At 35.4% G+C, this 25,250-nt stretch overlaps 3 protein-coding genes across 3 annotated transcripts; 2 read left to right on the plus strand and 1 right to left on the minus strand.

Moving 5' to 3' along the window:
* The first annotated feature begins 530 nt into the window (after window positions 1-530).
* Window positions 531-2,069, plus strand: LOC140016125 (uncharacterized). Its single transcript, XM_072069356.1, has 2 exons — window positions 531-962; window positions 1,245-2,069. Exons 1-2 carry the CDS (start codon window positions 531-533, stop codon window positions 2,067-2,069), a joined length of 1,257 nt encoding a protein of 418 aa, XP_071925457.1.
* Window positions 2,070-2,839: 770 nt separating this feature from the next.
* Window positions 2,840-9,013, minus strand: LOC113694300 (beta-glucosidase 12-like). Its single transcript, XM_072069362.1, has 14 exons — window positions 8,938-9,013; window positions 7,638-7,702; window positions 7,125-7,194; window positions 6,640-6,698; window positions 6,343-6,418; window positions 6,148-6,225; window positions 5,966-6,053; window positions 5,289-5,544; window positions 5,072-5,187; window positions 3,737-3,957; window positions 3,579-3,610; window positions 3,343-3,445; window positions 3,144-3,252; window positions 2,840-3,005 (listed from the first exon to the last, which is right to left on the minus strand). The coding sequence occupies exons 1-14, from the start codon at window positions 9,011-9,013 to the stop codon at window positions 2,840-2,842; spliced, it is 1,515 nt and encodes a 504-aa protein (XP_071925463.1).
* A 10,563-nt stretch (window positions 9,014-19,576) lies between these two features.
* On the plus strand, window positions 19,577-21,397 carry LOC113693500 (uncharacterized). The gene has a single exon (XM_027212031.2). It carries the CDS (start codon window positions 19,577-19,579, stop codon window positions 21,395-21,397), a length of 1,821 nt encoding a protein of 606 aa, XP_027067832.1.
* The last annotated feature ends 3,853 nt before the right edge of the window (window positions 21,398-25,250 follow it).

Raw genomic sequence — 25,250 nt, forward strand, 5'->3', positions numbered from 1 at the left:
GGTAATTCCTACTTCTATCTTTATAATACTTTCCATTTTGTACTTAATTCTCTAAACCAAAATGGAATTTTTAGTGTTTCTTCTGGTTTGTTTGTAATTAATATTGGCCAATGCTTATAGGTTTTTACAGTTGACCATGGTCAGGATAATTGTCACAATGCCAAGAGTAACAGCACCTTGTGGAGAAGATTCTAACTCACCAACCAAACATGAGTGGATTTGAAAGAATATAATTTTGTTTAAGTAGAAAACCTTGATTTCCATGACAAAATCCTCCCTAGAATAGACTAATACACCCTAGGGATTCAGCTGCTGGCGTCAATGCCAGTGCATTTGTTGTTAGCTGCTGTGATACCTGCTGCGGATTTTAACATTATAGAAAAGGCCTGCTCGGCATTCCTCTGGGAGTCTACATCTGAAGAGTTGAAGTTTCATTGGATACGGTGGTCTCAACTTTGCTATCCGGTTGACGAAAGGGGTGTGGGATTCAAGAAACTTACGGACGTTTATACAGCTTTCTCTTGTAAACTATGGCGGAGCTTCCGAACTCGATCGTCGTTGTGTGTGACTTTCATGCAAGAAAAGTACTGCAGAATGATCCACCATTGTCAGGCGTCATTAAGGTTAACAAACTCGGCAGTCTGGTGAAGAATGTTAAACGTGAGCCACCAAGTGGAGCTATCTATGGTATGGTTAGTCATTACGGGTCGTGTCACTTTTGGTACGACAATTGGTTGGCCACTGGTGCATTATTTCTTAGAGCACCAGTTGTCCCAAACTTATCATTTCGCAATTTCATTATCAACGGGCATTGGGATGTCAATCTTTTATCTCAAACCTTGCCAAGAGATATTGTTTCCTCAATCTTAAAGTTCCCGATCCCTGAAGGTGAACATGCAGATGAAGTCATTTGGATGCACACGTCATCTGGAAACTTCACATTGACATCAGCTTTTCGGGAGGTTTGACAGGTCTGTAACACGTCGATGGTGCTCTCTAAGGTTTGGCACCCTACGATCCCTTTGAAAGTGTCATTTTTTATGTTGCGATTGTTGATGGGAAGACTGCCGCTACCGGATACGTTATGTAAACTTGGTTTCCATTTGCCCTCAAAGTGTTTTTGCTGTCAAGAGGCGTCTGAGGAATCTATTGAACATGTATTTTCCACTGGTCACATAGCTTTGGAGGTTTGGAATTATTTTGGAGGTTTATGTGGATTGAACTTCCCAGGGGTGTCCTTGTAGGCTCGCATAGTTGAATGGTGGTTAAGGTCACAAGATTCTGCGATACGCCATTTTATCTGTCTCATTCTTCCAAGTATTACCTGTTGGCACATTTGGAAGGCGAGAAATAAAGCTATATTTGAGGGTGTCCAGATGCGATCTGCTGTCATATGTAAAGCCATCTTCTCTGAAATTAAATCCATTGTGGAGATCCACTTCAAACAAATGATTGAAGTGCAAACATTTTGTCAGTTGTTTGATTGGTCGATTTCGTCTGTTAGTGTATTTGAATTCAAATTGGTTCGGTGGGAGGCGAAAGAGATTGGGAAGTTTATACTCAATACGGATGGTTGTTCTAAGGGTAATCCAGGAGTAGGTGGAGGTGGTGGGGTCCTTCAAGATACAACCGGCTTAACTTTGTTTTCTTTTTCGGCTTTCTTTGGAGAGACTACAGCTCTTCGTGCAGAGGTTCTGGCTCTTCTAATTGATCTTCAAATACGTGTACAAAGGGGTTTTGACAACCTATGTGTGCAATCGGATTTATTGGTCTTAGTTGGGATTCTTCAGCGGTGCTTTCAGTGTCCGTGGCATATCCGAAAAGAGGTCCGACAAATTTGGCATTTAGTTGACGATCCTGCTTGTTTCTCACATTGCTACAGGGAGGCAAACAAAGCTGCTGATGCACTGTCTAATGCGGGCATAATTCACCCTGAGCAACATATCAAGGTCTATGATTGCTTTAATATGTTTCCCAGGCTAGCTCGTGGGGAAATCCGACTGGATAGAATAGGAATGCCTTTGATTAGGAAAATTAGGCATACTGCAGCTGCTACAGGATGTGGATGAAATGTTTCCTTAATTTTCATAGAAAAATGCTTTAGCTTAGCTCAAAATTTGTATAAAATAATTGCCATGTGGATATTTTTCTTGAATTTGGGTTTGTTGGCAGGGAGTTTCGTCCATTTATAAGGGGAAACTCTGCCAAAATTTTTATAAAAAATAAAAAAGATATTTTGTTTAAAAAAAAAAGTAGAAAACCCGATGGTGTTTCTGGTATAACTATAGTACTTCAGCAGGAGCTAAAGGCTGGTGATGTGCTGCCAAATATGGTTCGGTGCTTGAATCTCCACCTGTACAATTATTTTGTGTCCAGCCAGAACATCGACCAGGGACAAAAGCTCCAATAATGTTGTGCCAATACAAAGTGTTTTATTAGAAATTTAGGATCATATTTATCGTATATTTAATTCAATTCACATATTATTTCATCTAAAAATTTCTAGTTGTAATTGCTTAAACTTAAAGGACCATAATGATCGAAACTCAAGATATTAGGGAGCTGAGTGATATGATGAAAAAATTCAGTTGGATTAGCATGATTTGCATTCTTAAAAAAAGTAATAATATTGATCAACAACAAGAAGTCTTACAATTCATTCCTCTTCATTCTTCAATTATTGAATCAAAGCATAGAAACTGAATTAGGAAAAAAATAAAGAAGAGCATAGAAACTGAATAAAGTTCGGCAAATGTTGTCTTCCACTTTGCTGCATCTTCGTAGTGGAATAGAGCTAAGCATGGCCACCTCATGTTGCTGCTGAATAATATGTGAACTTTTACTTGCGGAGGAATCTCTCAAACCAGTAAGAAGAGAGCTTACGGAATCTTTTTAAGGTACTATAGTCTACATAATTGATTCCAAAACGGACACTATATCCAGCACTCCACTCAAAATTGTCAACAATTGCCCATCCATAGTATGCCATCACTCTAACGCCATTTCTACATTTATATAAAACACAAAAATGAACAAAGTTTAGTGAAATAAAGCCCCATTAATGGGTTCAAAATATAAAGTTTAATTAACTTGACCAAGTAATTTGTTTCATGATTTTCACTGACGTATTTGAAGATACTCACTTGATTGCTTTTCGAACATACTGAAGGTGCTGATAGTAGTATCGGCTTCTAAAGCTGTCTTGAAGAGCTTGCTTAAGTGGTAATGTGGGATTGTTTACTTCATCAACCCCTGAAAGAATAAGATATAAGTTAAGATTAATGCACATTGGGTAGCCACCATTAAAAGGAGGAGGAGAAGAAGAAAAGTGCTGAGATGTACCATTTTCTGTAATGTAAATGATTGGATCTTTGTATTTTGTTTTTACATAGAGAAGGAGATCCCAAATCCCTTTTGGATAAATATGAAGCCAAGTTGAACCAGCCTGCATAGTCAGTTTCGAAATTTGCATGGAGTTATACAAAATATTTTCAAAATATCAATTGATTTATTAAAATTCAACAGTTGGAACTTGGAAGATATAATATAATTGTACGCTATTAAAACATTTTAATTACCTGTGCGCCAATGAGCTTCCCATTGCGGCTCGCTGACATTATAGTGCGCAACGTTAAGTTATTCAAAATTTAATAATAAAAATAAATAATGAATAAATTTCTGGTAAAATGTTTGCAAAATTTGAAACTATATATCCTGCAAGCTGAAGTAAACTCACCTGTACGGTTAACTCGCTGTTCTGTGCTATAGCTTAAATTCACCTTATTTGGAGGAGTTGTAACATGGGCAGCATAATTAGCTGTGTAGTAATTTAATCCAAGAAAATCATATGACCCTATCAGTTCTTTAGATTGCTTTGGTGTAAATTTGGGAAGTCGGTCGCGGACAAGAATTCTCATTGAAGCGGGATAATCACCATATACCAAAGGGTTCATAAACCTGTAACACATGCCAATAGAAAATAGGTGTCAATATCTATCTAGTCAAGGTAATCATTGAATGTAGCGTTTTATTGAATAGGTGTTAGCTCTGTAGGCATGCACTCTTTTGTTTTTTGGCTAACCGCCCTGTTTGGCACTTTAGTTTTTTGTCAAGTTTGTCTGTTACAAGTTTTTTAAAAACTTTAGTTACAGTAATTTTAAAAAACTTTTTAAATTATACACTTCAAAATATTAAAAAATTTATACACTTTAAAAATTTTTTAAAAAACTTTTACAGTAAGTTATAATAAAGTTTTAGACAAACACCCAAAAAATTCACTTATCAAACGAGTCGGGAAGGGACACCACTCCAAAATTTATTCACAGGATGTAACTTTACAAGAGGAGAACTAGACGTTTCCTCGTGTTGAACATGAAAATTTTAAGAAACCTTGATCTTTCTAATAGAAAGCATTCCTAATAATACATGAAAATATTAATCTGTGTACGCGGGGGATTTCTATGGGTAAGTGTTAAAATGGGGACTAATACAAGAAGTTAACATCCTACATAATTGTAGTATGTGGCTATCTAATTTGTAAAGATGTTGGTGAAAATAAAGGTTATTCCAGACTTCAAAAACTCTTTGACCTGCAGTAACTGGTTTAGCAAGCAAGTGATCAATTGGCATTCGGTAAGAGAGTTTTGAGGTGATATTACCAAGAAAAACAATATAATTCTGAGTGTTCACATTCATATAATATTTTTTATTTAAATTAGGTGCACCATTGGGTGCAGGCTGCGCACCAATTGGGAAAAACACTATGGTCAAAGAGAATTTTACATTGGAAGATTAGGTATCCATTGGAAAGACGCTAAAGTAAAAATAATAATACTAATAAATTGCCAAGTGAAGTTTTAAAATTGGAAGTTAGATGCTTGGACAAAATCATGTTGAACTAGTACAACTTAATTGTATTTAAGCCGGGAGAGCCTTCGATTTCCTAAAGCCTCAATGAGGGCCGAAAAAACTTCTTATTTTTTTCGAAAGGGCTTTTTTTTTTTTCGAAAGGCCATTTATATACAAACTTTGTTAGCAATCTTCTTCATCAAACGTTTATTGGCACACTTACCATCCAAACATGAAATCAAGGGCACGAATGGCTGCTCGTTGATCAAGAGGTGAATTTGAAAATGGCACCATCCATTCAGCGACTAGTGTAATCCCAATTTGTCCTTTTTGGCGAGCCTAAACCATATGCACCATTCAATTAGTAAGAGTAATTATGGAACTCAATATTGATTACGATCAAATTCTATGTCAGTTTGAATTAGAAGTGCAACAATAACCTGATACACTCTCCTGTATAATTTAACTACATCAGCATGAGCCAAAAGTTGGTGGTGTGCCACCAAGTAGGGTTCTGTCCCTGAATTTCCACCGGTGCAGTTATTATTCATCCAAGCAGAACATCGACCAGGAGCAGAGGATCCACTATCATAACCATTTGAACTAAAGGTCCAAGGTTCATTGAATGTGATCCAATCTTTCACTCGATCACCAAACCTCGCAAACAGTAGATTTGCGTAGTCATGAAAATCCTTTCTGGAAAGTATAAAACGTCATCAAATCCAAAAGCCAAAGGCATCTTGACTCTTACAGTAAATAGAACACTATCATTGGATTGCATAAATGATTTCTTGGGCTGAATTTGATAGAATAGGGCAAGTGAAGGTTGTCTTCTATTTGGTTCCAACCAGTTGTTATATTTGCTATAATATTTAGTGTGCGCAGAATCATGTTTTGCTATACTGGATATATGTGGAATAAACAAAATAAACTAAATTGTGTTATGTATGTCTATTTTTGCTCCTTTTTCGTTTTCCTTTTTTTGGAAAATAAACTATTTTGTGTTGTATATGTTGCTTGCTATCACTTCTAGACTAAATTATCACCCATGTTTAGAGTTCATTAATATCAATTAGGTTGTGATAGTAGTATTATAGGAAGAGGGATCTTGACTTACATAATTTTAGGACTCAAGAAGCCTCCATACTCTTCATCTAAGGCTTGGGGCAAGTCCCAGTGAAAAATTGTCACAATTGGCTTTAAACCTGTGCATTTCAAATTTCAAAGATGTTGAATTAGATGAACACAACCAAATGATCAAGATCATACGGTCTTAAAAAGCATTGGATTTTTATATACCATGAGCAAGAATTTCGTCTATGAGCCTATTGTAGTACTCAATTCCTTTCTCATTTATGCCTTTGCTAATCTTGCCATCTGCAAATCATTGTATAGCTTAGTAACAATATAATATGTTCCAATTTGGGTAAACTTGGTAGATATTAAACGGGCTTAAACTGTCGCTAGATAAAGGTTTACATAGTGAAGCCTTACGAGGAATTACTCTAGGCCAAGAAATTGAGAAGCGATAAGAATCTGCATTCATTTCCTTCAAGAGTTTGATATCCTCCTGTCACACGAGAAAGATAGCATTGTAGACGCACTTCAATTTTTTTTTTTTTTTGTGTGGCAACGATTGTAGTCAACGTAAATAAACAGAAATAACAGATTTTCTTTTCTAACTAGGTATATTTTTGCGGGGCTCGTTGATTTTCGTGCCCTATTTTTCCATGTATGATATTTTGGCTTTACTATTAACTTATTTCAGCCAAAGGATTTGGTTTGCATTACCTTATATCGATGGTAGGAGTCTGCTGCCACATCTCCGTTACTGCCATTTGAAATTTTACCTGTAGTTTCAGAATGGAGTTGGTCAGACTAGGCTACTAGTTTTGACAATTTTTTTTGTGCAACAATTTATTAGGATGTGATGAATAATTTGGAGAAGGGAGAGTGGTAATCATTAGAAGTGCGAAACTTAATAGCATAGACCAATACTTTTTTTTTCTTTTGTTGTAGTAATTAATAATTAATAGGATAGATGGACCAATATACTAATAGCAATATTAAATTCTCGAAAGTATACGTTTTTCATGTAAATAACTTGCCCAAAATTGAATGCCCAATATTAGAAGTGGTTCACATCTGAGCAAACTATATATGTGACCATGTGTATATATGGATCTTTCAATTCTGCGTCCCTAATGCCTCCACGCTTAAGTGAGCGGGGGAAAAATCACTGTATTAATGGAAAAAAAAGTTCTAAAACTGTGAACCTGGGAATTTGTGAGTGAAAACATCCCAGTTGCTTGGACCTTTGCCATCAATGTTCCAAGCGCCTTCAACCTATAAAAAAATTTTGAGAAAGTCATAATTATTCTCAGCGTCGCAATAGTTGAATCCTTATTTCACTTCCAACCTTTTAGGAATGCTTACAGAGGAGGGGCCCAAAAAAAAAAGGAAGGAGAAAGATAATAAGAACTTTTTAGAGATAATTTAGTGATGGTAATGTTGTCTGATCGATGATTCCCTCTCTTACCTTCAAATAGGCAAAAATTTAATAATTAACAAAAAAAAATGAGGTACTATAATTAAATAGGACGAGATAAAATGAAGATTGATAAAAATTATGCTTTGACCTCTTAAGCATAACAAAGATTTTAGAACATCTAGAAATGAGAAGCATGACTGACTTAATGGGAACGAAAGCTAGAGTCTAGCATTACAATAATGACCAATTGAATGAGCACCTGAACTACATGTATACTACATATAAATAGATCACGAACCTGATAAGCAGAAGATGCAGCCCCAAAGATGAACCCTTTGGGAAAACTGCTCCGGTTGAGTACATCTATACCAAAGCAGAAGATGCAGCCCCAAAGATGAACCCTTTAGGTTTTTCGTATTCACTAATGCACGTTCAGGCTCAAGCACATGCAAAACCATGCTCGTGATCCCTGAATACATGGGAAGCTTCGATGCAAGAAGATTAGGTCAACACATATTTGTAGAATAAAATAGTTTTTTTTTCAAGATTTCTTTCAGTTTCAAAACTCGATGCCAAATGACCATTTAATGTTTTCTGTTTGACAAGTTCGATATATATAATGCTCAAACACTAAATTTTCTGTTATAATGCTCCAGATATTGTCAAACATAGTTTCTTGTTCTTTTTATTTTCTCTTATTTTTGGTAGAAGTTTTTTCTTTTCTATTACTTTGGGTAGAAGGTATACTTTTAACATTCAGATTTCTAGAGGAAAGTATATAATTCTTCTCTTAATTTCATTTTATTTTCGAAAAGATTAAGGAGAAAGGGAAATGACCTCATTCCAAGCCAAAGTTAACGTTTTTGCACCAAAAAAATGAAAAATCTTAAGGACAAAGTGTTGAAAAAATGTATCAACATATAAGAGGCTGGCTAATTATGTTTTTTAATTTACAAATGATGACTAACAGATGTATTCATCGAAAGAAGTAGAGGGCAGTGCGGAGGGGTTTGAACTGTCCTCAAACTTAAACTGTTATTCTAATTTTAAACTCTTGCCTCAACAAAAACTTGAAAATGTGTTAAGTTATATACTTAAGTTTAAATACTTCAAAGTTTTCTTTGCCCCTTAAAGTATATTTCTAGTTACAGTTGAATTTTCTAGCCTTGATATTCTATGCTTTGTATGGATTAGGTGTTTTTAATGGCATTTTGAAAAATTACACTATAGTGTTGTATTTGAAAACTTTCCACTGTAGATGAGTCATATGAATTAGGTGTTTTTAATGGTACTTTAAAAAATATACTATAGTGTTGTATTCGAAAAACTTTTCACTATAGATGAATCGTATGGATTAACTATTTTTGAAAAATTATAGTGTAGTATTTATTTGAAAAATTTTCTACTATAGATGGGTCATATAGATTAGGTGTTTTGGAGGTGTTTTTAAAAAATTACACTATAGCATTATATTTGAAAATTTTTCCATTGTAAATGGGTCGTATAGATTATGTGCTTTTCGGAGATGTATTCTATTGTGATTTTTATTGGAGTATTTTTTTCAAATTTATTAATTTTCATCACCATCCATTACACACCATCACCCTCCTCATCTCTTCTCTCCTCCATTGCTGCCACCCTCTCCACCGCTCTACCTCCCTCATTCCTCACCATCACCCTCCCCCTCTTCCCTCTTCCTCTCCCTCCCCTCCCTCCCTCTCTCCTCCTCCCTCCCCTCCTGCTCTTTAAGATGCAATTTAGTGGGATGAAGTCCTCATATAGCAATGCCATCACTCTTTCAAGAACACTTCTCTGTGGAAAATCAGGAAGCTAGCTGCAGTTATTTCCAACTTTTAAGATGTATTGAATTTAGATGCAAGCATGAGGTTTTATTTTGCATCAGGCACATTTTTTCACTTGGAACTGTTACCAAAATTGTTTATCAAATGAACGTTATACTAGCTTCCCGGTTACGGCAGCATTTAAAAAAAAAAAAAAAAAAAGTTATCAGGTGCATTTTTATTAATTTTTTTTGGGGGATTGCTGGTACAACTTTGGTAGCCTACTGTAGATTTGGATGCTATTCAGTGGTAACAAGCGCTAGTTTGAGCGAAAAATGCTACTATCATTTTGAAACTAATTGTAACTTATTATTCGTTTCTAAGTAATCGTTTTAGAATTGTTATGTGTAATTACTTAATCATTATGTGTTATTGTAGTTTTCCAAGTCATTTACTTTTACAAGTTTATTTGGTAAATTTGGTGTTAATAAAAAAATTAATGACAGTTTAGAAAAAGAGTCTTCGGGCAAAGTGTTTTAATGACTAGATTGAAGTGACATTTAAAGATTAGGGACTAAAATAATGTTATTAACTATTATTTAGTATAAGTTTGATTACGTCTGAAGTAATATATTTTTGTACCATATATTAATATTACTATTATTAGCATGTTGGAATAGCAAAAGTCTGGCTTGACTTATCTGAAGTAAATTTTTTTTTTGTACCGTATATTGTTGGCTATTATTATTAGGAAGCTTGTACAATTTGTATGAAGAATATTATATGTACTGATCTAAGTAGAATTTTCTCTACTTAGTACTCCGGAGAGATACAAATCTTAAACTTGTTTTCATCTAGAGAAAATTTCAGAAATCTCCCTCGAGGTTTCTGAAAATTTCATCTAGTATCCTTGAAGTTTTCAATATTACACTTACCTCTCTTGACCCTATAAAATGACCATAATAATCTAAATATATTAATATTTTTCATAATAACATGCTCCTATAATCTTGTGCATAGGAATGTACCACACAATTAAATATTTAATGGAAACAAAAACAAGGTTCACTTATAGAATAACTAATTATGTCCTAAACATAATTCTAACATATTACAAATTAATTTTAGCTTGGCTTGAAAGATCTAAAGATGAATAGAAGAAGATGTAAGCTGAAGATTTAAATACAACGGGGCATGTATTGATACTCCAACATTTGAGGGATGGGATGTTATATTAATATAGTTAGTGAAATTTTTTAAATTTAACAGTACTAATTTTCTTTTTCTTTTGTAACTTAGATTGAGATTTTATAATTTAGGGACTGATGGTAGCGGTGGTCATGATGATAGTGGTACTAATTTGAGATATAGGTATATGAAAGGTATAAAATAGTAGAGATAAGCGTTGAAAGTGGGTTTGAGATTTTGTGCATATTCCTTATTTTTTTATCAAATTTTATAACAAGGTAAAATGAACTTCACAATTTCACAAGGGCAATTTGGGTTATTCATTCAAAATTTTGACAATTGAATAGTTTTTGTTACTAAAATGATAAATTCAAGGGAGGTATGTGTAATTTTTAAAATCTCAAAGGAACTAAGTGAAATTGTTAAAAACCTCAAGGGAGGTTTCTGATAGTATCCCTTTCATCTAAGATTTTCTTCAGTTTTAAATGCTATTCATTTTATAAGACGAGCAGTTTTGCTGGTAATCGGCTGGAAAACCTCAAGTCTAAGCTGTAACTTGTGTGCATTTTGCACGAAGAATATTATAACTGTTAAAAATATAAGATCCATTTTTTGGAATCTGTTGACTTCGAATTCCAAAGAAACACAAATCTTTAGTTTCTGGGCACTATCCTGTACCATTTTTAGTTTTCGAACATGTAGTGGTATGTTAACAAGTATTATTTAATAATACTCCAGATGTCATAAAAATCTTGTAATTATTGTACAATTAGAAATAAAAAGGAGGGCGACCTTTGTTTACGTTTGAGATTTGATATACAAGTACTGAACTAGAACTACTAACAATTCACCAGTGATAGTATTTACAAATTTTAGTTGGTTGTGTATTCACGTTAGACTTCTTTAAAGAGTTGTATGGCTCGAAAAGAAGAAAGAAAAGAGAAAACAGAAGAGAAGTAGAAAATAGAGATGAAAAATGACAATAATAAAAAATAGGAATAATGAGATTGGTAGGATCGAAAGTGAAATCAACATCATTTGCACGAGGTTTTTGATGGCACGAGGTTTTTGCACGAGGATTTGTTTTTGCTGGCAGTCAGCTGGAAAAGCTCGAGGTTAAGTTGTAACATGTATGCAATTTGCACGAAGAATATTATAACTGTTAAAAATATAAAGATCTATTTTAGAAATCTGTTGACTGCGAGTTCCAAGGATACACAAATCTTTAGTTTCTAGGCACCATCCAGTATTATCTTTAGTTTTCCACCACGTACTGGCATAAACGTGCAAGCAGAGCCGGAGATACTCGCGAATTGGCATCCAGATCTTTTTTTTTTATTTTTTTTTATTAGACATCAACGTCTAGTCTAACCTACTTCAACTCTTACTCATACTCTAGTTTAGACTAGGGAGGGAGAGGTTCAATAGGACCTAGAGAAACCGACCGGGATTAAATCATCATCGGACGAGACGGGTGTACTACGCATTATAGATTAAGGGTCTGTTTGATAATATAAAAAAGTGCTGAATCTGAATTTTTTTAGACATTCGGATATTTTGAGTGTTTGATAAATGAAAATCTATTTGCTGAACTTGTTAAGCAGTGCTGAACCTGTGTGTATTTTTTTCAGCACAAGAATCCTAACTGAATGCTTAATTTTGATAAGAATCAATAGAATTACTTCAACTATCTTATCTTATCTACCAAATCTACCCTTGTTTGTTAATTATGTTCAAAATTCTTATCTAATTAAACAACATAATATTCTCTATCTAACGATTTTTAGTTTCTCTTTTCTCCCTTTTTAATGACTTTCACATCTTCTCCATACTCCTCATATAATATATTTCATCTTTTATATTAATTTGATTTAAAAATAAATATTGTCATTTTCATACCTAACAATTTTAAACTAATTAAATCATAGATTCTATTTCTTTTTTGAATGAAAGGATATAAGGGCAAAATTGTCAAATTAAACTTATTAAGCATTCAGCTATAAATATTTATCAAACAGTATAAATAGGTTTAGTATTAAAATTCAGGCATGCATATATTTTTTTCAGTGTTTAAAATTCAGCAAATTAATTGTTTCAGTATTCAGATTTTAGAATTCAGAATTCAGATTCAGTTTTATCAAACGGAACCTTAAAGTCTTTGGTGGTAGAAATAACACCTCCTTTTTTCCTTGCCGGTTGGTTATTCATTTTTTTTATATCTAATATGCAATTCGGCACACTTAATTTGTCAAAAATCCCACTCTAACTAGCATACAACTAATACAACAGACACAAATAAAAAGATGATCCAATTTCTGATTTTTAAGAGTTTGCTTATTTGTATTTGTGCCTATTATTTAGGCATATCGCATTTTTAAAGTTCGTAGATGACCTCCTAATTTATATTCAACTGACTATGTTAATGTACATATATTTATTACCACCTTTACATTTAAACACTATTCGAATTTTACTTTACCTTTCTGAACCCATGCATGTTAAGTAAACTTTTTTTTCTTTCCCTTTTGGCCTAGGACTACCTGCTTATCAATGTAGACTAGAACTATATGAAGCTTTTGATAATTTGAATCAGTGTTCTAGTGTAATTGCAAGCTGGAGGATCCTGATGGGAAGGAAAGTATAATTATATAAGTTTAAAAGGTGTAATTTGTGAGTTTTTTTTTTTTTTTGCCAAAGTAATATTCTTTTCGAAAAATATTACCCATTTAATGCACTTCCATAATTTATTCTCGTAATGATTTTTTCTTGCCTTATCGCCTCCTATTTGCCATAATTAAAATAGTAAAAGGCCCACTTATCAGTCGAGATATTCCCATTTAAGATAATCTAAAACTTTTAAAGATTTTTATTTCAAATTGTATGCCATCCTACCTTGGTTGTTTACTATTATTTAAAACAAAAATTTTTGCAAATGTGAACCAAGCAATTATCAATCTGTGAGAGTTTTCAAGAGCAACTAAATTTTCTACTAGGTGCTGGGAAAAAATTATAATTGTAATTGGGAACAAAAAAAATTCCAACAAAAAAGGAAAAAGGAAAAGCACGAATATAGGTGAATGGTAAAAATATAATCAAGTATTTTCACAAACAATTGCATCCTAAAATTACTAGATTTAGCAAATTGATCCACGGGATACATGTACGATGTTATAAATTAATTGTAATGTAATTTATATCATTAATATCACAACTAATAGGTGCCCAATTGAGTCTTTTTTTTTCTCATTGACCTTTAATCATGTATGTTAACGAGTATTATTCAAGAATACTCCAGATGTCATAAAAATCTCGTTATTAATGTACAGCTAAAAATAAAAAGGAGGGTGACCTTTATTTACCTTTGAGGTTTGATATGCAAGTACTAAATTAGAGCTACTAACAATTCACCAATTATAAAATTTACAAATTTTAGTTGGTTGTGTAGACACCAAATTTTTGTCAATTTTTAATATTTTCTTGAATTTTTTCTATTTAATGAATTATTTATTTTCTTACATTTTAATGTGTATTTTTCTCATTTTTGTAGATTTGTTTTTGAAAAAAAAAAAAAACAACAAAACAAAAGAGAAAAATCAAGAAATCAAAAATCATTTCATCATTTTCCCTACCAAAACAACTATTAACCCATTCCACACTCAATTGCTAGGCACCTTTCTTTTCATTAGCTAAGAAACCATCATTTTGGGCAATCCAACACACAAGCTCCACTTTGGCTACAAGTCCCTCTCGGTTCTCTGCTCTCTAGACGGAGAGACAAGAAGAAAAAAAAGCACTCTATCTCCCTCACTCTCTCGGCTCTCTCTTGGAAGTCAGAGACAAGCAAAAACAAGACTCCATCTTTCTTCCTCCCCCCCCAGCTCTCACTCGGCTCTGTCACAGGGACAAGCCACAACAAGAAAAAAAACTTCACTCTCAATTCCATCTATCGGTCCTTTTTTTTTCTTCCCAAGAAAAACTAGTAGATTTCCTCCTCAACTCCAGACCAAACTCTCGGCTCTCTCTTAGCTCTCAATTGGAAAAAGAACAAAAAAAAGGGGAACCAGGAAGATACGCTCAAGGCTTGGAAATTGTATTAAATGTCTTGGCCAAGGGACTACTACCTTCATTGAGGTATTTTTCGATTTTTTTTATCATATTACATCCATGTTTCAATGTCTAATTTTCTTTTGCTTTTGCTGGTTTCCTTGGTTGTGGTGTTGTTGAAGTTTTTGGGACAAGCCTGTATAAAATTAAGAAAAAAAGAAACGGTGCTGTGAATGCATGCCAAATGCTTGATAAAATGTCGGAATGGAAAAATGGATTTAAAAGCTGAATATTGTGCATGTTGTTGTCAAAACGGATGGCCGTTAGCTAGCACCAGGCCTAGAAATGTTTGCTTATCCAAATTTTTTGGAGTTTTGAGCTTCAAAGGCATTGAAATATTTTCTTCATTTTTGGGGCTGTTTTGATTTATTTTAGTCTTTTTATGTTGTTTTCTTGTCAAAATAAAATTATATTTGTATTGTAGGAGTTGTAAGGAGGGTTTTGGCATAATTTTTATGATTTTTGGTGAAGATGTGAGGGTTTTTAAAAAATAAAAACTGAACTGATTTCTTGGCATTTTGGTCACTTTTGGGTCATTTTCTGTAAAAACTAAGTCCAAAAATGGAATCTACGCGAAAAATCGAGTGAGGGAGTGTATTTTGGGGAAATTCGGTGACCGGAGAGGTCGCCGGCGACCACCGGTGACGGCGGTCCGGTGGCGGCGGCGCCACCGGCGACCGCCATGGCCACCAGCTGAAGCTTCAGCTGGCCGAAGAAGGAGGAGAAGAAACGAAGGAAGAAGAAAGAAAGAAAAGAAGAAAGAAAGAAAAGAAAGAGAAGAAGAAAGAAAGAAAAGAAAAGAAGAAAAGAAATGATTTGGGCTAATGTTTTTATTATCGGGTGGGCTTGTTATATTTCTTTAGTTGGGCTTTCGTTTTATTTATTTTGGGTTTCGGTTGGGCCGGAGGTTTAGAACCCATGTATTTTTGGCTGGGCTTGAGGGACAAAAAGACGGGCTGGCCTGTGTGTTTTAGCTTGGGTTTTCAGTTGGGCTTAGGTAGGTTGGCCCAAGTAAAATAAAAAGAGTGGCCCGATGCCCTTTATCTTGCCCAGATCTGGTTACGATTTGCACTTTGACCCTTGATCTTTGGAGTAGTTTTATTGTGGCCCAGAACATTTTAAATTCCTTTCACCTAGGTCCTAAAATTAATTGTACTTTGGTCCCTTAATTTTATCTTTTATTTAATTTTTGACCCCTGAACTTTGAAAAATATAATTTTTGTCCCCCAAAAGTTTTCAATTTTTGCAATTCAGTCCTTGGCAAATTTTGGCTCTCTTTATTATGATTGTTTATTTTCTTCAATAACTAATTATGTTACTTTTGAACATATTCAACTTGTAACTTTTAGATGTTTTAAATTTCTTTATGTTTGACATATTCGCGTGAGTTTAGTACTTTTATTATTATTGTTTTTTTTTTTTTCAATTAAATTGGTGCCATGATTCTTTTGTTCATTGTGAGTATAAATAGGACAATTTGACTCCATTTAGTCACCACTTCAAACGGGAGGTACTCCTATTTTTATTATTTCAATGTCAATTACGTGCTCTTATGTGTTCCTATGTGTTTATATTTTTATATGCTTTATTTATTTGATTTAAATATTCATTCAAATTTTCTTATATATGTTTTAGTTAATTTTTACAATGATTCAAGAGGCATTTAAATACCTCAAAAATGTAATAGATAGGATAATTAGATTTGTTTTATTATATTTTTCCCTTCTAGATTGTAGTTAGGCGCTCCCCGATGTAATAGATAGGTTGCGTGTTTATGTGGTTTATGTGTTATGTGTTTTATCCGCTTTTCTTAGGATTTTGCCATCTAGATATTATGTTTACGTGTTATGTGCTACGTGCTCTTATGTGTTTATTTGTTTTAATTTATGTTTTATTTGTTTCACTATGAATTGTTAATGCATGACGTCACCACACTAGTCCAACGCAAGTTGTGGTTTCTCCCTCCGCTTACTTGCTAGTCCAACGCTAGTAAGGACTTTTAGAAATGGGCTAGACCAACGCTAGACCCTTTAGGTCATCTTGCGCTAGATTCATCTTTGTATGCTATTCACTACATTTTCATGCATATTTTCATTTTTAGGATCTTTTCTCATTTGCATGATATTCCCTATTATATTATCCCCTACCCGCTATAGGTGCTAATCATGTCATTTAGAATTGCATCTCATTTAAGCTAGTTCATTTGCTTGTTCATGTTAGGATAATTATTTTTCAAACATGGGAAATGGGTGATTATAACTTTCTAGTTTAAGTACCCTATTAATCCATGTATAAGAAAATTATGTCACGAGTTTTGCCCCCCGTACCCTTTATGTTGCATTCTCCTTTTCTTTGATCACTTATATATATGTATATAATTTAATTTCTTTTCTTTTATTTTAATTTCATCATTTGCATATTCGTGACACTTTCAAGGAATCATTTTGGGTTTCGCAATTAATGCGATTGGTTCAATTAAACCCTTTGAATGAACATTTTGTCCCTTTCGATATATTTAGATTTGCATCCATATAGGAAACATCCAAATATGATAAAATTAAGGGTTAGATTAGGAAAATTTTGACTAAACCTCGCAACTAGCTTAGACTAGGTTGAAAGGGTGCCTTAGGTTTGAGTCAATTGAACCTTTGCCTTCCCTTTCTTCAACCGTGACTCCCGAACCCATTTTCTCTTGTTTTCAAAGATCTGGAGTTGTCAAAAAGGGTTTTATTTTATTTTACTTTATTTTTGGGTGACTTGGTACACCAAAACTCCATACCAAGTGGCGACTCCTATTTTTTCTTAAAAACCCTTTTAGACTAAATTTTGGACCCAAATTGTCGCATTTTTTTAAAAGTCCCATTTTAGGTCCCTTTTAACTTGCTTTAAAATAAAATCACATCTTTTCTAAACCACCTTTATTTGTATTTTCCATCGCGAAAAATGGGGCGCGACAACTTGGCGACTCCACTGGGGATGCGCTAGAGAGTCCAAGCACTTGGTTTAGTTGTATTTTCTCTTTGTAGCCCTTTTATTTATCATATTTGGATGTCTTAGGTTGCATTTCTCTTTTTAGGATGTTTTGCATTTCACACTCGTAATCGTTTCTCATCTTGCGTGTATGTGATGAATGGTTCATTTATTTATTTATTCGTATCGCGATTTGCATTTGGGTGGGGGATATTACCTTAGAGCCTCGCGATTGGTTCTCGATCCCTCCCCTCCAAACGGAGCACTAGCATACGTGCATACGCTTTATTTTTTTTATCCCTCATTTATTTTTCTTTAGTGGCTTGTCACGCCACTCCACCCCTATTAGGATTTTAGGCGACTCACTTGGACTTGTGATCGCGACACGATGTGTGCGTAGCATGATCCGAGGGGTCACTCAACCTTCCATTTTAAGCTTTGGGTTCATAGCCTTTAGCTTTTAGTCGAATGTTGAGGATTTTCTATAGATTCACTCATGACATGTAGCCGTGACACGATGTGTGCGTAGCAATATCTGGGGAATCGCTCGAGCCATCGACAAAGAACCTTGGGATTGATAACCATCGGTTTCCAAGTCTGAAAGCTCGGGGACCTAAACCTATCGAGTCTAGATGCATTAGTGAGCCAATACCTCATGCATCCATGATAGTTTACCTAGGGTAGAGTCTGCCTTACCCTATTAGGGACACGATTCACGAGGGGAGGGATCCAACCTCTCTTTTCTTTTATTACTTTATCTCTTTGTATTGTTTCGTTACAATGTGTTATGTGTATTTATGTGATTGAACTAACCTTTCTTGGTTTTTGTCCCCATTGCATTCACAAATCCTAGCAAATAAGAGGTCTGGCATGACCTCCTTTTAGAACCTACCCTTGTAGATAGGTTATTGCACGTTTAAAGATTTTGGTATATTGCATTCATAGATTAATGATTGCATATCATTCTAGGCCTACCTTGGCGTATAAAGGGTCCTTTTAGGTCATAATTGCATGTTTTACTGCTTTAATAAAATGGCATCATGCATAAACCCTAGAGAGGAAATGCCATTTAGGGCATCCCATGTTAGGAATAAACCGCCTTGTGTCTCGGATATTTAATCCAAGGAGACTTGCACGTTTATATTTTCGTACCATCCAAAGGGGTAGTGCACAAGGTAAGGTAGGATCCGATCATTTTCATAGAACGATTTTTGGAATATGAGCGTCTAATAATCACTTTTTGGCCATTTTAACATATTTGGTAAAATTCCCCTGCGCAAAAGATATTAATTTGGAGAAATTCACAAAAATTTCACATTGTTGAGACGATAAATATAATCGAGGCCAAATCTTGATTTTAGAAGGCTCATACACTGATGCATCGCAATGAATTTTTTTTGAAACTACCAATAGGTAGCCAATTCAATAAACTTTCATTTCCATTCAATTCATTTAATCAAATTATCCATCAAATTCATCCAATCTATTTGGTCAATTCATTCATTTTTAGGACAATTCGGTCATTTTTTAATAAATCGTCATTTTCATTTATTTGACCAATTTACCCCTTTTTAGGGTGATCCAATCAATTTTGAATAAATCAAATTTCATTCAATTCATTTAATCAGTTTACCTATTTTTTTGGGTGATCTAGTCAATTTTGAATAAATCATCAGTTTTATCCAATCCATTTGACCCGTTTGTTCTTTGTTAGGGTTTCGATCTAAGGTTCACTGAAACCTAGTCGAGACATCGTAATCCTTTCAAGAGTAGGCCCTATTACACATCATTTTGTGTTGATCAAAGCAAGCAATTCATTCGGACTTTGTCCTCATTTTTTGGACAAATGTCTCTTCTCACTCCAATTGACCAAATTTTTTTAAATTATTTTTTTTTCACTCAATAAGTTGTTCGGGTTCATCAGGTATTGTATAGTGCCTGCCCCAAAGGATTGCATTTTCATGCTAGGCTTACCCTTGGCATAAAAAGGGTCCCCCGATAGGGCATGCATCCGAATTATCTCAATATATACTAACTCGTGCTTTTTTTTTTTCTCTTTTTTTTGTTTTGCTAAAAGCCGATCAAAAGATGATGCTAAATAGGGTTTTCTAAAATATCAGGTGTTTTTGAAATATAGCTACAAAGCCCCATCATTACACGTTCACATAGCCGGATTTTGAGAAATCGTGTAAATATGAGTACATATCCGGAATCGTCTGATAGGCCTGTAACGACATCATCAACTGACTTGGTGAATCTGGGAGCTCAACTGAGCGAAGTGCTAAACAGGTTCAATGAACTGAATGTGGAAATGACCGCACAACGACGTGTAATTGATCAGCTAGTCACTGGGAGCAGCGGCGGTATCCAGCGGGAACCCTTACCTGCCAATCCAACTGAACCAATACTTTTACCCTGTACTCAAACCTCCTTTACTCCACATTTTGCAAATCCGCATAAAGAAACTTTTACTTATTTCACTCATGACCTACCGCATACCCACGCGCCCACTACCCAAGCCAATCCTCCTCACCTCCAAATTCCCCAAAATCATCCATCTGTAAATCTGAACAGGCCGCTTGAATCCCAAAAGCCATATTACAATTTCACTGCTGAACCATTCACGCTGGATACCGCTATCCAATGGAAAGTTGAAGCTGGGGGATCCTCCGCACCAATTGACAAGAATTTGCTAAAAAGGTTGGATCGGTTTGATGAATTCATGAAAAAGAGTCAGGGTTTGAGCAAACAAGAGAGCTTGGATTATAACGAGTTATGCCTGTTTCCTGACATGCAACTACCTGTGGGTTTTAAAGCACCCAAATTTAGCAAGTATGACGGAACAGGCAACCCCAAGACGCATCTCCGAATGTTTGCCAACAAGTTGGGCAAGCCAATGGATGATGAGAATCTGCCAGTTCGTTTGTTTCCTGAAAGCTTAGAAGGCGATGCACTGGACTGGTATTCCAATTTGAAGCCCGAGGACATGAGAACATGGTTGGACTTATCAACCGTTTTTATAAGGCAATACGAATACAATTGCGATTTGGCTCCAACAAGGACTACACTGGAAAGAACTAAAAGGAAACCATCTGAGGATCACAAGACGTATGCAAAAAGATGGAGAAAATTGGCTGCCAAGGTGGAACCCTCCATGACTGAAGATGAAATTGTGCGTACATTTATTAAAGCTCATGACCCGCCCTATTTTGAGGAGATTTTTCGCATGACTGGATGTTCCTTCGCAGAAATTGTTAATAAATTGGAAGAGTATGATGAGTTTGTGAGAGCAGGAAAGATTGTTAATGTGTCAGCTCTGAAATCACAATTGGAAGCGATGCAAAATCAAGGCGATAGTAGTAAGAAATCCCAGTTCGAGAAGAAAGAGGAGGAAACTTCATTTGTTTGGAACCAAAGCCCTTCTTTCCGACCTAGGTACCGACAATACCCCACTTATCCATCCCATTACTCACACCAGTCACACCCTCGACCTGTCTATCGTACTACCATTAACCATCATCGATCCCGACCAAATTATCCAAACACACCCACAACACCATTCCATATTTCTCCACCTAACTTCCAAACTAGACCCCGCCCTCCTTATAATCCCAGACCTGTTCCACCAAACAAACAGAACTACAACCATCCTCAAACCCATGAAATACAAAATCCCGGCCGATCTCGAGTTTTTACCAACTTAGTCAGGCCCATTGACCAACTGTACGAACAGCTCAAGGCCGCCGGTAAAATTGATGACATACCTCCTCCAAACTACTCTCGTCGAGGCTTCTCTGCTGGGTACGACCCTCAAGCCGCTTGTGCTTATCATTCTGAAGCACCCGGTCACTCGACTGGTAACTGTTGGGTACTGAAGCATAAGATCCAGGATATGATTGAAGCAGGAGATATAGTGTTAAAGAAGAGGGAAGAACAAGGATCGAGCACAAGTACAAATCCCTTTCCCGAACACAAAGACACCTGTGAAGCATTTACCCCCGATGAGGAAACTTGAAAATCCCGAACTAGTGAGATCACTCCCTCTCGAAGGGAGTTTCGATAAATTTGGGGAATTATTTTTTATTAAATCCATGAAAATTGTTCATGCACGTGTCTTTTGCTTAACCATGTTTTTTGTAAATATTTTTAATCAAGTGACTTTTGAAGACACGTTTCGATCTTTATCTTAAAATGCAATAAAATGTACAGTTTTATACATACTGTGTTACTTACGCATTCTTTTCAGATGGTCACGAATAAAATCCCCTGACCCTTTGGATATCACTGTTCCGAAATTTGATGCCAGCCATCTAGATTCTCACGAATGTGAATTTGAATTTCAAAATGAGAGGAGTAGTGAAGAGACATCCGAAAATGTTTTAAAGAGGCCCGAATGGTATAAGGAGGAACTCAGACCAAATGGGGATCAAGATGAAGGAAATAAAATTAGTGGTCACTTGAATAAAAAGCAGAAAAAGGAGGCTGATGGAAAGTAGCGTCAAGAACAATAATTTCTAGTTGAGAAGAAGCAACCAAATACAGTCAAAAGGAGCGACCTGTGCTTACAATAAACGAGACAGCGTGACTACTCGGAAAAGAGACAAAATGTTGAAGCAGCTGTTGTCAGTGCAAGATTGGAAGGGGTTTGTTGTCAAAAAAAAATGATGAGAAAAGTGAAAATAAAAAAAAAAGAAAAAGAAAAAGGAAGAGTATTGTCTGGCGGATCGCTTATGTTTCACAGATATGGATGAAGAGGAGTCTTCCTCACTCAATTAATTCAGATACAAGCAAGAAATTTCGCATTGATGGAAGTTTCCTTTCAGAGTTAATGTAAGGAACAGAATAAAAGTCAGGCCATCTTCCTTTCCCATTGAGACATTTTTTATCCCTAGTTATCCCTTTTGAACCTTCAGAATAAATCATTTCGTTTGGCAACCCCGGAGGATCGCAAACCCCACACTGGGGCAAATTTAGTTTTGAAAAAAAAAAAAAAAAAACCCACACTGGGGCAAATTCAATTTTTGAAGGAAGAAAAAAAAGGGATTGAAAGAAAAGAAAACCTCAGTTAAAAATAGACTGGGGCAAATTTTGAAAGTTTCAAAAGAACGGCAGAAAGCCGAAAAAAAAAAAAAAAAGGAAATGAAAAAAAGAGAGCCTTAGTTAAGAATAAATTGGGGCAAGTCTTGATTTAACCCTAATATAGGGTTGATGCAACAATGCGATCTCAGATCATTTGAACTACTTTTGAAATCAACTTTCAAGCCTTAACTTTTCTAAGCACCTCACCTGACCCCAGTATAAAAGCCAAAAGTCTTGACTTCTGTTCTTTGCAATATCTCTGTCAAGAAATTTTCTAATTAATTGGCAAGTGATGTTCATATACTGATGCCAATATTTTTTAGATGTATTTCTGAATTGATTAGGTGTGAGGTCGACACCACTCATCATGTGAAAACCTGCAAGGACGCCTTTTTTAAAAAATCAAAAAAAAAATCAAAAAAAAAATCAAAAAAAAAATCAAAAAAAAAAAGAGAAAAACAAAAAGAAAAAGAAAAACAAAAGGATGGAGGGTAATTTTGGTGGAAACCCGAAATGACGCTGAGGTAGGGTTGCACAAAGAAAGCAAAGGTGATTCAATTCATTGGAATTCTTTTTTTTACATCGTGGTTTTTCTGCTGGCATTGAATTTTGGACGGATGATATCCAAAAGGGTCAAACGGGGCACTTTGTTAGAGGTCAAAATATTTTGGTCATCAACATAGATTGTTGGATTTGTGATTCATTTTTCTAAATTCATCTTTTTCTTTCAATACGAGTCGATGGTTATTTTTTACATTACTTTGGTTTGTGACATTTTTGTATAAAAATTCTTTGGATGTTACATAGTTTCATTTGTCTCATTGGACTTTTTCAAATGACAATTCCCTCGATTTATCGAAAGGTGCATATCTATAAGTTTTCATGTTAAGTTAGCATTGGAAGCTAAGACGACCGGGATGCAATTTGCGGTGTAAGGTCGGGTTTTGCAGCGTCAAGGGAAAACATCAAAATACTCATGTTTACACATTTCTCGAAAGTCGGACAGATCGAATAGTGGTGGCATTATTTTGATTGTTTCACATAGCAAAATTGGAAGAATTATTTTTGTAATTAAGTCATGGAAAGTCACCCAATAATCAAACATCCAGGGTTCAAATAGAAGAGGAAGTACGAATCAAGACTTTAAGAAGAAGCAATGATGACACAATGCAAAGCAAATGATTGGTTGTACAAAAATGATTCAAACTGGGGCAATTTTTTGAAAAGGTTTTTCAGGTAAGTATTCAAGAACTTTTTCATGCAATAACGTGTGTTACGTTTTTTTCACATCCGTTAGCATCGGGTTCAACCCACTAACGTGCCTTTTATCACCGTTAGCATTGAGTATGACTCACTAACGCGTGTTTTATTTTTTCATATCCGTTAGCATCGGGTTCAACCCACTAACGTGCCTTTTATCACCGTTAGCATTGAGTATGACTCACTAACGCGTGTTTTATTTTTTCATATCCGTTAGCATCGGGTCCAACCCACTAACATGTTTTTTATCACCGTTAGCATCGAGTACAACTCACTAACGCGTGTTTTATTTTTCATATCCGTTAGCATCGAGTACAACTCACTAACGTGTGTTTTACTTTTTCATATCCGTTAGCATCGGGTTCAACCCACTAACGTGCCTTTTATCACCGTTAGCATCGAGTATGACTCACTAACGCGTGTTTTATTTTTTCATATCCGTTAGCATCGGGTCCAACCCACTAACATGTCTTTTATCACCGTTAGCATCGAGTACAACTCACTAACGTGTGTTTTACTTTTTCATATCCGTTAGCATCGGGTTCAACCCACTAACGTGCCTTTTATCACCGTTAGCATCGAGTATGACTCATTAACGCGTGTTTTATTTTTTCATATCCGTTAGCATCGAGTACAACTCACTAACGTGTGTTTTACTTTTTCATATCCGTTAGCATCGAGTATGACTCACTAATGTGTGTTATGTTTTTTCACATCCGTTAGCATCAGGTCCAACCCACTAACGTGTCTTTTATCACCGTTAGCATTGAGAGTTGACTGACTAACGTGTGCTATTTTTTGTCACATCCGTTAGCATCGGGTCCAACCCACTAACATGTCTTTTATCACCGTTAGCATTGAGATTTGACTCACTAACGTGTGCTATTTTTTTTTTTTTCACATCCGTTAGCATTGGGTCCAACCCACTAACATGTCTTTTATCACCGTTAGCATTGAGATTTGACTCACTAATGTGTGTTATATTTTTTCACATCCGTTAGCATCGGGTCCAACCCACTAACATGTCTTTCATCACCGTTAGCATTGAGATTTGACTCACTAACGTGTGCTATTTTTTTTCACATCCGTTAGCATTGGGTCCAACCCACTAACGTGTCTTTCATCACCGTTAGCATCGAGTATTGACTCACTAACGTGTGTTATGTTTTTTTTTTTTCACATCCGTTAGCATCGGGTTCAACCCACTAACGTGTCTTTTGTATATCATGTTGGGATTCGGCAGGTTTGGGTGTTATCCCACTGACCGTTTTATTTTATTGGATTCGGATTTTATCCCACCAATCTGTTATTTCTTGACAATTTAATTTCCTGTTGGTGAGTCTCAGCGTCCACCGCACACCCTTCTATCTCCCATTCTTGACAAATTTAAATTCCTGTTGGAGCGTAATCGCGTCCCTCCGCGCATCAATTTAATTTTCTGTTGGAGCGTAATCGCGTCCCTCTGCGCATCAATTTAATTTCCTGTTGGTGAGTCTCAGCGTCCACCGCGCACCCTTCTATCTCCCCTT

This window comes from Coffea arabica, chromosome 1e (assembly GCF_036785885.1).
Source record: "Coffea arabica cultivar ET-39 chromosome 1e, Coffea Arabica ET-39 HiFi, whole genome shotgun sequence".
Classification (NCBI taxonomy): domain Eukaryota; kingdom Viridiplantae; phylum Streptophyta; class Magnoliopsida; order Gentianales; family Rubiaceae; genus Coffea; species Coffea arabica.